The 14361-nt window shown below is 40.4% G+C and overlaps 1 protein-coding gene across 2 annotated transcripts in view; it reads left to right on the top strand.

The window, feature by feature from the left end:
• The window catches only part of sppl3 (signal peptide peptidase 3), a 211614-nt gene that overhangs the window by 91881 nt on the left and 105372 nt on the right, over positions 1-14361 (top strand). For both annotated transcript variants that reach the window (XM_072587257.1, XM_072587258.1), the window contains exon 3: positions 3815-3903. In XM_072587257.1, coding sequence (XP_072443358.1) covers positions 3815-3903 — 89 coding nt within the window. The remainder of the gene's footprint in view (positions 1-3814; positions 3904-14361) is intronic.

Genomic DNA, 14361 nt, shown 5'->3' with positions numbered 1-14361 from the left:
TGTGCTTTTTCAGCACCACTCTAATCTTGACTAATCTCCAACATCTGCAGTCCTAACTTTCTCAGAGTAGAATATGTACTGACTTGCCAAAAATAAGTCTTCCAGTTATTAGGAGGTTCTATTTTTGGCTTACAGCCATTGCAAATACTAACAATCAATGGCAGACATACATCACACTTATCTAAAAGGGCCTGTAAGTAAGCAGTGTTGTTTCCGTCTATTGAAAAATTGTGGAAACGTTTTATAGGTGTACATGCAGTCCTCCCTAATTATCCACTTATAGGTAGAAATGAAATTTATTATGACAGTAATGCAGCCACCTCCTCTTCTGGTCTTTTTTTAAGACTGCAAAACTCTTGATGTTAGTGACTTCCTTTGGTCTTTTCTTCCTATTCTTCAGGATTTAAAAACAAGTGGAACCTTTGCCAATCCACTTTTGAATCATCTTATCAATTCATAATTCTTGGTCTTGTGGCACTGTGAGCCTTAACACTCCATAAATATTATCATGAAGTTGTTACTCAGGTATAGCTTTGTAAGGATATTTTGCAGTTTGCGATCTCAACTTTTTATTGGTTCTTACCTGTGTGAAATTTATGCAAGTTTTTCGAATGGACACGCCAAGGAGTATTTATTGCTAAATTTTCCATGAAACTCGACATCATGGTTTGTCCATGCAAATCTAAAGATACCACGATGTGGCCTTGAATTACTTTTTTTCCAAAATTTCATTCACTAAACTGCAATGATTCATATAATTTTGTAGTATCATTGTAAAAACTGATTCCTGATGAAAACAAAATAAAACTAATTGCTAGAGAAACTCAGCAGTTCTGGCATATCTGTGGAGACAAAACAGAGTTGATGTTTTTGGCTAGAGTGACTGTCACTGATGACAGTTATGAAAATATGGTGCAGAAGCTGAAGGTTGTGGGGAGAATGGGAGTATTGGTGGTAAAAGAGTAAGTGATAGGGCCCAGAAGGACAGAAATACAGGCAATCAGAGGGCTAGGTAATGCTAAGTTAAGAATCATAAGTTGGTAAAAATGGGTTGGCTGTGCTGAAAGCAGCCTATGCCATGAACAGTCTGGGATGTGGGAGTGGATAAAGGACTTGGAAGGAAGTGCTCAGGCCCTAAAATCTTTGAATTCGATATTGAGTCTGAAGACTGCAGGATCCCCAAGCGGAAAATGAGACGCTTTTCTTCCAGCTTGTGCTGACCCTTGCTGGAGCACTCCAGTAGGCCTGAGACATAAATGTTGGCAGGGAACACAGTGGTGTGTTGAAATGGGAGGCAGCTGGAAGCTTGAAATTTAAATGATGCTGTCATTCCTTTACTGCTGCTTAATCAGTGTCCTGGAATACTCTTTCCTAACAACAATAATGGTTGTAGCTCGCCTACGCAGGTGATCAAGAAGGGGATTCGCCACCATATTCTAGGATAATTTGAGATAAGCAACAAATGTTGGCCTTGCCAACAATGCTCTCATCCCATGAATGAATCAAATAGTGATAAACTTCTGCCTGAATTTATTCATCAAAATTACTGTCCTGATAGACTGGATATAAGTCAGTGTCTGAGGCAGACTCTGAAACAGGAAGGCCATACTATTGCATAACAACCAACTAGCCTTGTTTATGAATGTGGCAAAGCATCACCATTTACAATAAGTGTTTTGTATGACCTTGAATTGTCTGCTGTACAGTAATGCAGAGATCCTGTAGGTTTCACCTGTCCCCACTTCACCACCTTATCCCCGCCACCTCATTTATCTGCAGCTCCTCCTACACTCATCCCCAGTTCTGAAGAAGGATCACACCCTACATGTCGACTTCTCCACCTCCTGATGCCACCTGGCTTGCTGTGATCTTCTCGCCTCCAGCCTGTCTACTTGAGATGCTGTAGGTGGCTGGTAACACTAGCTGAGATGTGACGGTCATAGTTGAAAAGAAGTGATTTTGGATGGTGCTTTGAACAAGACTTCTGTAAATAGAAAAGTGTTTTTTGGCCTTATTTTAATAGTTCTATAATTTGAGCTACACTAGAGTGGAGAGAGTCAGTATGGTTTTGGGGGGGTGGTGGTGGGGGTTGCAGGAATTAATTATGTAATCAATATTTTACATCACCATGCGTACAAATGGTTAGTTTCACAGCATCATTGATATTGTTATGTATTACCACAATGCATTCTAATCTAATTTCCTTCCTGTGTATAACATGGGAGAGGGTTTTGGACTTGACTGAACTGGGAGGATAGAAGAGATAGGAAACCTCAGACCCTATATTATGTATAATAATGCTGAAGGAAATGTGCTCTGGCATGTAGCAGGTAAATATTGGAATAAGATTGTATGCCATGTTGCTACACAAATCCACTCCCAGTCTTCCTTTAATTTTCTCATTGGAGTGACCTCCTGAAACTGAGGCCTGTGCCACAATCAGCACATGTGGAACTTTGGAATTGTTTAGGGAGTTTAGGGAGTGTTGTCCACCAACCTGTTTTTGAGAAAGCAAAGCCCAAAGTCATGCAATGCAGTGTATTTAATGGGATGGGCTTATCTAGAGTCCAACTTCTCAACTGTTAGAAGGACATGATAAAAAGGCTTGCATTGGTGTGTGAACAGAACTCCAGGGTTGCAAGCACTATGACAAAATCTCTATTTCTAGGAGTAACATTCTGTATTGGTGTATATTTTTATATATTCTAAAAAAGTAAGCACAGAATGGCAGTGGTGGAGCTTAATGCTATTATCATACTTACATTTCCACAAATCTTGGAAAGATTTTCAGCAGGTTATGCTTTTAAGATATAAAAGTTTTTAAATTTTTACTTCTCTCACGGAACATGTGCTACTATATCATGTAAGTTTAGGCCACAGATTTGTACTGTGTAAGAAATTGTATTTTTTGTTTGGGACTATAATGGAAATTGGACTGCTACAACTGGAATAGCAGGAGAATTTGCAGCTTGAAAACCAAGTACTGCATATTTTTTTGAGTTATGATCCAATTCTGAAGTGTTGAGATGGCGAATTTGAAACCGAACTGTACCAAGAATGTGTTGAGGTGATTCTGCTGGATGACTGGTTTCTGATGGGTTGCAGGGTGTTAATAGGCTGTATGTACCACAACAGTAACAGAGTAAAATTTCCAGAGCCCACAATCGGAAACCATTCAGCTTTGTCTCTGACTGCTCCCCCCACTGCCCACACCGCTGCCCATCCTTCAGGAAAAGACAATACAAAGAAAATATTCTAACAAAAGACATCGGCCATCTGATCACCCATTGCGTCAAAGAGCAACTGGGCACCTGTTAGATAACAGTATGCCATTTTTATCAAAATCAAAACTACTATGAGAAAATAACTTTCCATTTTGTGGTCTGGACTTCTGATCTTTGAACTTTTGTTTACCTGTCCTTTATCTTTGTCTCCAATCATAGTGTCTGTGTTAAGCCATTTGTCTTTTGTCTGTCTTAATTGTGATTTGAGTGTTCACACATTTGAAGTTTTTGAAGGGGTATAGTTTAAATTGCATAGTAATAGACTAGAAATCCTTACCTTGCCTTCTGTTATTAGTTACATTTCTGTCACTGACAATACCTGGTGTTAATTATTTTTATCTTTAAGTCAATCAGTCAAATTTTGTGATTTCATTCTTATTTTATACACTTTGGCACTTTGTGATGACTTTGTGGAACAGTGGAGCTTAATTGGTGTATTTTTCCCAGATAAATGTGACAACTGTTTGTTTGAACAGTGTAATCTAACAAATTTTTCATTTCTCTCCACCCCACCCCACCCCCTCCAAAAGGTCTCTGAATATGGATTTTGAAAACCAGGATAAAGATAAAGATGTGAATACTTCATCTGGTACTTTCAATGCAAACAATGCCAACAATAGTAAGTAGAAAACAAGACTCTAGCATAATCTCATTTTATTTCGCCATTGCTGGTCATGTACAGAGCCTTTTGGAGCATATCATAAGTGTATTGTTGCGATTGTGTTTAATGTTGGTATCCTTTTTAGTACATCACTATCATAACTATAATTTTGGTAGATGACAGTTCAGTTATTTGGAAAGTGCATAACTTATTACAATACTGGCTAATTTTCTGATGGTTGGGAACCAATCCCTAAATACTGTGGGTTTTTTTTAAAAGAAGTCATTCCGTGGACTTTGTGCTAGTTGCATAGATTCTTGTAGTATTGAGTTTAGATTTCAGGCACAGTACAAATTGAGGTATGGATTGCTATAATAAAGCAGTGCATTGGATTAGAAGTTGTTTATGCGTGCTATAACAGTGTGCACTATATTCCAACCCATAGATTACTTGATTTTCATACTCATTACAAAATTTTAATTAATGTAGAGAAATTAACTTGTTAATTGTATTTTAAAATCTTACTGTTGAGATTAATTAGGGAATAGAGAATTTGATAACATTATTTTCAAGATGTCTTTTGGAATGTTACAGTTTATATTTGACCATTGAGTACAGACTCTTGGAATTAAAACCAGGTATGAGAACTTTGGCAAGGTAATTCTCCTCAAAAGTCACTCTCCTTCAGTGAAAGCTCTTAAATGAGCACAAATTAGTTAGGGTCAGGTAGGCAGTGACCCTTGTCTGATGAGTGGGTTAACATGTGGATTGGAGAGGGGTAGGAGAGGACTACATTTCCTTAAAAAATAAGCAAGAGCGAAAGGGGAAGCCATAGAGGGAAGATGGAAGTGGATCATGGAAAATGTATTAATTTTTTTAAATCCCTGGATTTGGAAATGAGAATTCCAGATGGAAAACAGAAGATTTTTCCTAATATCTGATTATTATCCAATAAATGAAACAATTGAGTCCTGAGGAATTAATAAATTGTTTTCTTTCACTCTTGAAGTTGGTTATAATGGAATTTTTAAGATGTAATTAATTTCTCAGTCACTATGTACTTCATATGTGAAGCCATGAAAAAACAAGTTAGCTTGATCTCTTGACTTTAGCACAAAAAATTCCATTATAATCACACAGTTAAAACTTTAAACCTATCAAAAGGTGAAACACCTCCTGTGACTCGTAGAAGTACAGTAGCATGCAAGTGAACAGAACAAATTGCAAGGTTTTGGAAGGTGGAATTGGGGAAAAAAGTTTAAAGTCCATAAACTACATAAATTAGAATTCCAAAATAGTGGTCTTGAAGTCCAGTTGTTGTGACGATTTTAGGCTGGCTGTTCTTCTGGAGTTATTCGTCTAGTGTAATCTTTTTCAGAGTTAATGAATGAAGTTCCTGGATGAAGTTACTTTTTTTATTTTTAAATTTTCTACCTTTGGAGTATTTCAACTTCTAGCAGAGATAGGATGGATCAGAGATTAAAAAAGATTGCTGAGGAAGTGATCCTGTTGTGACATTCTGCATACCACCTGATGTTATTCCCTTCAATAATAAACAAGTTTATAATCAGAGGTTTCATGAGGAGGACTTTTGATCATGTGATAGCTGCCTATTGGCACACAGTGAGACATGCTGTTAATCCATGAAACACACTCTCTCGATCTACAGATGCTGCCAGACCTGCTGAGTTTTCCAGCACTCTGTTTTATTTCAGATTTCCAGCATTCATGGTAATTTATTTTTGAGTTTTGGTCTTCTGTTGTCAGAACTATCAAGAAGCCTTTGAGTAAGTAGGGGAGTCATCAGTGTCCTTTTATTTAGCATAATAGGTTTCTATAGATTTTCTTTTGTTTCTGGCTGTTCCTGCAGTTGTGGTCTCTGTTGCTTATTGCCAGTTATAACCAGTTTAATGCAAATCCATTCCTTAACAATGATTTCTAGCAGTTTGTAATTCGCTGTGAAGCTTGGCTAGTTTGGTCAGATTTCTAGCAGAGTATTTTAAAACTCAATATCTTCATTATACAGTTATAGAGATGTACAGCACGAAAACAGACCCTTCGGTCCAACCTGTCCATGCCAACCAGATATCCCAACCCAATCTAGTCCCACCTGCCAGCACCCGCCCCATATCCCTCCAAACCCTTCCTATTCATATACCCATCCAGATGCCTTTTCAATGTTGCAATTGTACCAGCCTTCACCACTTCCTCTGGCAGCACATTCCATACATGTATCACCTTCTGCATGACATCGTCCCTTAGGTCTCTCTTATACTTTCCCCTCTCACCCTAAACCTTTGCCCTCTAGTTCTGTACTCCCCCACCCAGGGAAGAGACTTTGTCTATATATCCTATCCATGCTCCTCATGATTTTATAAATATCTATAAGGTCACCCCTTGGCCTCCAGGGAAAACAGCCCAACCCTATTCAACCTTTCCTTATAGCTCAAATCCTCCAACCCTGGCAACATCCTTAAATCTTTTCTGAGCCTTTCAAGTTTCACAGCATCTTTCTGCTAGGAAGGAGATGCGAATTGCACGCAAAATTCCAATAGTGGTCTAACCGATTCCTGTACAGCTGCAACGTGACCTCCCAACTCCTGTATTCAATACTCTGACCATTAAAGGGAAGTATATCGAATGCCTCCTTCACTATCATATCTACCTGCAACTCCACTTTCAAGGAGCTATGAACCTGCACTCCAAGGTCTCTTTGTTCAGTAACACTCCCTCAGACCTTACCATTAAGTGTATAAGTCTTGCTAAGATTTGCTTTCCCAAAATGCAGCACCTCACATTTATCTGAATTAAACTCCATCTGCCACTTCTCAGCCCATTGGCCCATCTGGTCAAGATCCCATTGTAATCTGAGGTGACCTCCGTCATTGTCCGTTACACCTCCAATTTTGGTCATCAGCGAACTTACTAACTATACCTCTTATGCTCACATCCAAATAATTTATGTAAATGATGAAAAGTAGTGGACCCAGTACCCATCCTCGTGGCTAGTTCTCCCTGTATTCTGAGATCTAACCTTGCTAACCAGTCTCCCAAGGGGAGCCTTGTCAAACGTCTTACTGAAGTCCATATAAATCAAGTCCACCTCTCTGCCCTCATCAATCCTCTTTGTTATTTTTTTCAGAAAACCCAATCAAGTTAGTGAGACATGGTTTCTCATGCACAAAGCCACGTTGATTATCCCTAATCAGTCCTTGCCTTTCCAAATACATGTGCATCCTGTCCCTCAGGATTCTCTCCAACAACTTGCCCAACACTGGCTTGTCCTTACAACCTTTCTTAAATAGTGGCACCATGTTAGCCCACCTCCAGTCTTCCGGCAGCTCGCCTATGACTGGTAATGATACAGGTATCACTACAAGGGGCCCAGCAATCCCTTCCCTAGCTTCCTGCCGAGTTCCAGGATGCACCTGATCAGATCCTGGGGATTTATCCACTTTTGTGTGTTTCAAGATATCCAGCTCTTCCTCCTGTGTAATATGAACATTTTTCAAGATGTCACCATCTATTTCCCTCCATTCTATATCTTCCACGTCTTTTTCCACAGTGAGGAAAAATACTGATGTAAAATACTTGTTTAGTATCTCCCCCACTTCCTGTGGCTCCACACAAAGGCTGCCTTGCTGATCTTTGAGGAGCCCTAGTCTGTCCCTAGTTACCCTTTTGTCCTTAGTATATTTGTAAAAACCCTTTGGATTCTCCTTAACTCCATTTGCCAAAGCTATCTCATGTCCCCTTTTTACGGCCCTGATTTCTCTCTTACGTATACACCTACTGCCCTTATACTCTTCAAAGGATTCGCTCAAACTATCCTGTCTATACCTGACATATGCTTCCTTCTTTTTCTTAACCAAGCCCTCAATTTCTTTAGTCATCCAGCATTCCCTATACCTACCAGCCTTTCCATTAACCATAACAGGAATATACTGTCTCTAGATTCTCGTTATCTCATTTCTGAAGGCCTCCCATTTTCCAGCCATCCCTTTACCTTGAACATCTGCCCCCAATCAGCTTTTCAAAGTTCTAGCCTCATACCGACAAAATTAGCCTTCCTCTGATTTAGAACTTCAACTTTTAGATCTGGTCTATCCTTTTCCATCACTATTTTAAAACTAATAGAATTATGGTCATTGGCCCCAAAATGCTCCCCCACTGTCAACTGCCCTGTCTTATTTTCCAAGAGTAGGTCAATTTTTTTTGTCCTTCTCGAGTAGGTACATCAGAAAATTGTCTTGTACACACTTAACAATTTCTTCTCTTATCTAAACCCTTAACACTATGGCAGTCCCAGTCTATGTTTAAAAAGTTAAAATCCCCTACCTTAACTACCCTAGTATTCTTACAGATAGCTGAGAGAGAGTCATAGAGATGTGCAGCATGGAAACAGACCCTTTGGTCCAACCTGTCCATGTCGACCAGATATCCCAACCCAGTCTAGTCCCACCTGCCAGCATCCAGCCCATATCCCTCCAAACCCTTCCTATTCATATACCCATCCAAATGCCTCTTAAATGTTGCAATTGTACCAACCTCCACCACTTCCTCTGGCAACTCATTCCATACATGTACCACCCTCTGCGTGATAAAGTTGCCCCTTAGGTGTCTTTTATATCTTTCCCCTCTCACCCTAAACCTATGCCCTCTAGTTCTGGACTCCCTGATCCCAGGAAAAGACTTTGTCTATTTATCCTATCCATGCCCCTCATAATTTTGTAAACCTCTAATAAGGTCACCCCTTGGTCTCCGACGCTCCAGGGAAAACACACCCAGCCTGTCCAGCCTCTCCCTGTAGCTCAAATCCTCCAACCCTGGCAACATCCTTGTAAATCCTTTCTGAACCCTTTCAAGTTTCACATCTTTCCGATAGGAAGGTGACCAGAATTGCACGCAATATTCCAACAGTGGCCTACCCAATGTCGTGTACAGCATCAACATGACCTCCCAACTCCTGTACTCAATACTCCGACCAATAAAGGAAAGCATACCAAACATCACCTTCATTATCCTATCTACCTGCGACTCCACTTTCAAGGAGCTATGAACCTGCACTCCAAGGTCTCTGTTCAGCAACACTTCCGAGGACTTTACCATTAAGTGTATAAATCCTGCAAAGACTTGCTTTCCCAAAATGCAGCACCTCATTTGAATTAAATTCCACCTGACACTTCTCAGCCCGTTGGCCCATCTGGTCCAATTCCTGTTGTAATCTGAGGTCACCCTCTTTGCTGTCCACTACACCTCCAATTTTGGTGTCATCTGGAAACTCACTAACTGTACCTCTTATGCTCGCATCCAAATCATTTATGTAAATGACCAAAAGTAGAGGACCCAGCATTGATCCTTGTGGCACTCCACTGGTCACAGGCTCCAGTCTGAAAAACAACCCTCCACCACTACCTTCTGTCTTCTACCTTTTGAGTCAGTTCTGTATCCAAATGGCTAGTTCTCCCTGCATTCCATGAGCTCTAACCTTGCTAATCAGTCTCCTATGGGGAACCTTTTGTCAAACACCTTACTGAAGTCCAGATAGATCCCATCTACTCCTCTGCCCTCATCAATCTTCTTTGTCACTTCATCAAAAAACTCAATCAAGTTTGTGAGACATGATTTCCCATGCACAAAGCCATGTTGACTATCCTTAATCAATCCTTGCCTTTCTAAATACATGTACATCCTGTCCCTCCGGATTCCTTCCAACAACTCGCCCACCACTGAGGTCAGGCTCACCAGTCTATAGTTCCCTGGCTTGTCCTTACCACCCTTCTTAAACAGTGGCACCACGTTTGCCAATCTCCAGTCTTCCGGCACCTCACCTGTGACTATCGATGATACAAAAATCTCAGCAAGAGGCCCAGCAATCACTTCTCTCGCTTCCCACAGAGTTCTCTGGTATACCTGATCAAGTCCTGGGGATTTATCCACCTTTAACCTTTTCAAGACATCCAGCACTTCCTCCTCTGTAATCTGGACATCTTGCAAGATGTCGCCATCTATTTCCCTACAGTGTATATCTTCCATATCCTTTTCCACAGTAAATACTGATGCAAAATATTCATTTAGTATCTCCCCCATTTTCTGTGGCTCCACACAAAGCCCGTTTGCTGATCTTTGAGGGGCCCTATTCTCTCCCTAGTTACCCTTTTTTGTCCTTTTATATATTTGTAAAAGCCTTTTGGATTCTCCTTAATTCTATTTGCCAATGCTATCTCATGTCCCCTTTTTTCCCTCCTGATTCCGCTCTTAAGTATACTCCTATTCCTTTATACTCTTCTAGGGATTCACCCGATCTATCCTGTCTATACCTGACATATGCTTCCTTCTTTTTCTTAACCAAACCCTCAATTTCTTTAGTCATCCAGCATTCCCTATACCTACTGGCCTTCCCTTTCACCCTGACAGGGATATACTTTCAATTGAGATCTTACAATTGTGGGTAGTATTAAACATTATAGTCCAAGGTTAACAACTTTGAGATAAGTGCAGCAAAAGAAAGCTGTCATTTGTCTTTTGCTTGTCTTCCTAGTCTAAGTATAGGGATCCAACTTGAAATGAATTGTCCATCCATGAATTTAAAAAGTGGCTTATAGAAAAGTCTCTGCAACCAAATGTAATTATAAATGCATGTAAGGAACTATCTCTCATGTAGGTCTTGTTTAAACAGTTATAGCTGCAGGCTCATTGGCAAAATTCATGTTTATACTAGCTGTGGCAAGAGTTTGTTCTGCAGTTCATGAGTTTATGGGATCTGGAATGCAGAATGACTCTACTATATTCTGCCTGTTTAACAAAAAAGGTTTCCTTGTCTCTTTTGATTTACGCCATTGCCCAACTATTTTTGCTCTCCTGTTTGATATTGAGTGTTTAACCTGCCTTGTTGAACACCATTCAAAATTAAATTAGTAAATTTCTAAAAGCACATATAATGCAATAGAAACTTGGAACAAAGTTGCTAGTTGCACTTGAGCTGTGAGATTCATTACATGGATAATTAAGGAAAAGGTTAAAAGTGCGAAGGACTCAGCAGAGGTTATTAAAGTTTCCAGAGCAATTAATAAAACAGAATGAAAAGTCAGGAATCTAGCTTCAGGTAGAGCAGGTAAGGGGCACCTATGAGGGAATGGTGTTGGGGGTGGTGAAGTTGGGCTTGGGGCAGTCAATGCGGAGCTGAGGGTGCTGTACTTAAAGCGTACTGGATAGGAAATAAGGTAAATAAACTGATTGAAATTGGCAAGTACCATCTTTTGGGTGTCACAGACATGACTGCAAGGAGATCAGGGCTGTGGACTGAATATCCAAGAATACTTTCCCTATCTAAAGGGCTGGCAGGGGGGTGAGGTTACCTTGTTTGTTAAGAAATGAAATTAAAGTGATAGCAAGAAGCAAAAGTTGGAACATGTAGAATCTGTTTTGGTAGTGTTGGGGAACTGTAAAGGGGGAAATATAATTAACCCTGATAGGAGTTGTGTTCAGGTCTCTGGCAGTGGTCAAGATGTGCGGAAGAAAGTTAAGTTACAAGATAGAAAAAATGTCAGAAAGACACTCACAATAATCATGGGGGACCTCAATATGCAGGTGGACTGGAAAAATCAGTTTGGTAGTGAATCTCAGGAAAAGGGATTGTGGGATATCTGTAAGATGGTTTTATGGAGCAGCTTGTGGTTGATTCCACCAGGGTAACAGGAAGTTTTGAAGTGTGTGTGTAATGAGGCAGACTTGATTGGGGAGCTAAGATGAAGGAACCTCTAGGAGGCAGAAGCCAGAAAATGTTAGAATTCACCCTGAAGTTTGAGAGGAAGAAAATGAAATCCGATGTAAAGGTATTACAGTTGAGTAAAGGCATTGACAAAGATATGGGAGAAACTGGCCAGAATTGATTGGAAGGGGAGCCTAGGAGGAAACATGGAGCAACAATGGCATGGATTTCTGGGGATCATTCAGGAAGCATAGCAGAAATGCATCCCAAGGAAGAAGCAGCATGCTAAGGAGAGAGTAAGGCAACCATGGCTGACCAAGGAGTACGGGGCAGCATAAAAGCAAAAGAAAAAGCATACAATGTGGTGAAGGTGAGGGGATGTCAGTGGACTGGAAACCTTTAAAAACCACCAGAGAATAATTTAAAAAGCAATGTTTGTGGGTGGGGTTGGGGGGGATGAATTAAATGTGTAAACTAGGTAGTTATATGAAAGATGATTGCAAGAGATTTTTTTTAAGATTCCTAAAAGGTAAGAAAGTGGCAAGAGTTGACATTGGACCACGGAAAATGAAGCTGGAGAAGTCGTATTTGGGACATGAAATGGCGGAGAAACGGAATAGTTACTTTGGCTGGTGTCTTCCACTGTGAAAACCAAATCAGAGGGTAGTTAATCAGTGGAACACATTACCACAGAGGGTTTTGGAGGCCAAGTCATAGAGTGTATTTAAGACCGAGATTGGTAAGGAAATCCAGGGTTATGGAGAGAATGAAGGAGAATGGGGGTTGAGAAACATATCAGCCATGATTGAGTGATCAAGCAGACCCGACAGGCCAAATTGCCTAATTCTCCTCCTGTGTCTCCCGTTCTTATGTACTTGCTTCCAAGCAAGAGATTATATGTATTCCATTGAAAGTAATAACTTGATGGGAAAAGTGATCTGTCCTTGGCAAACTGAGATTTAATGAATAATTAAATTAAAAGCTAAGGCATATGATGTTACCAAGGACAGTAGAAGCTTATGAATTGAGAGGATACCAGAAGCAAATGGAATATGAAAGTAAACTGACGTGAAATGTTGAAACACATTGGAGGGGCTTCTACAAGTTTGTTATAAGAAATTGAATCATGAAAGTAGACGCGGTTCCATCAGAAGCTGAAATGGGTTTTAAGGAAATGGCACAATCTTTGAACAGACACTTTATGCATAGTCTTCCTGGTAAAAGAGGCAAAAACTGGAGTTGAAAAGGATTCAAAGGTCTTGTCAGTGTGATTTTAGGAAAGTTTTATTGGAGAAAATTAATGAGGCTAAGAGTTGTCATGCCTTTTGGTTCTAGGGCCTACACATAGTATGTTTGGATTTTCAATAGACGTTCAATATGGTGCCTCATAGGTCAGCAATAAACCCTGGTCTTGACAGCAATTTATTGGGGAAGACAGAAGGGCGAGGTAGCAGATTCACTCAAATGGTGCAAAAAGAGTCGAAATGAATGGGTCATATTCAGTGCCAAGGAATCAGTGCTGGTATCCCAGCTCTTTACAATATATTTTAATGACTTGGATGAGATGACCACATGATAAATCCACAACAACAGAAATTGCTGGAAAAGCTCAAAAGTCTGGCAGCATCTATGAAGAGAAATCAGAGTTAACATTTCGGATCCAGTGACCGTTCCTCGAACCTTCTTGGAAAGGTCACCATACTCAAGACATTAACACTCTGAGGTTTTTTTGTTCTGATTTACATCATCTGCAGGTCTTTCAGTTTTTATGTAACAAATCGATATTTGTTGGCTGTATAAAGCTTGGGTGGGAAAGTGCAATATGGAATCTGGAAAAGGGGATAGATAAAGTGAGTTGGCAAGAAGGTGACATGTAGACTTAGACTTTTATTGTCACGTGTACTCGAGTACAAAAGGAGTACAGTGAAAAGTTCTTTTATGTCGTGTGACATGGCACCACCTTGGGTGCAAAACCTTAAGAACAAAGTTAAAAGGTAAGCAATGCAGTTTTTAAGTGCTTAGCCATGCTGGGACTGCACTTCCTACAAGGGCTTAATCTGGAGGATAATGTGAGATTATTCACTCTAGTAAGAGAACTAGAAAAGCAGAACAATATTAAATAGTGAAAAACTATGGTATGGAGAGGAATTGACATTCTTGTTCTCAACAGAGGAGTTAATGTGCGGGTACAGCATGCAATTCAGAAAACAAATGCTACAGTGGCCTTTATTGTTTGTGAACTGGATTACAAGTGTAGGGCAGGCTTGCTGAAATTGTATCCAGATTTGGTGAAATCACATTTGTAATGCTGTTTATGGTTTTAGTCTGTCCCTTTTGAACGGTAGACTTTGTTTTAGAGGGAGACCAATGCAGATTCACTCGATTGATTCCTTGACAGAAGAAAGTGAGGACTGCAGATGCTGGAGATCAAAGTTGAAAAGTGTGGCAATGGAAAAGCACAGCAGGTCAAGTCCTGGGCTGCCTCTTCAGTTAAATCGAACCCACCTGATGCTTGGAGGAAGAACGTCTCATCTTCCACCTTGGCACCCTCCAGCTACATGGCATCAACATTGATTTCACCAGTTTCCTCACTACTTCTCCCCTACCTCATCCCAGCTCCAAACCTCCAACTCTGCACCGCCCTCTTAACCTGTCCTACCTGTCCGTCTCCCTTCCAGTCTACCCTCACCTCTGACCTAGCACCATCACCCCCCCCGCAACCTATATCTAACTATCGCCTTCCCAGCTACTTTCCCCCCAGTCCC

Source organism: Chiloscyllium punctatum, chromosome 17 (assembly GCF_047496795.1).
Source record: "Chiloscyllium punctatum isolate Juve2018m chromosome 17, sChiPun1.3, whole genome shotgun sequence".
NCBI lineage: Eukaryota > Metazoa > Chordata > Chondrichthyes > Orectolobiformes > Hemiscylliidae > Chiloscyllium > Chiloscyllium punctatum.
This window is presented reverse-complemented; position numbering and strand designations above follow the sequence as displayed.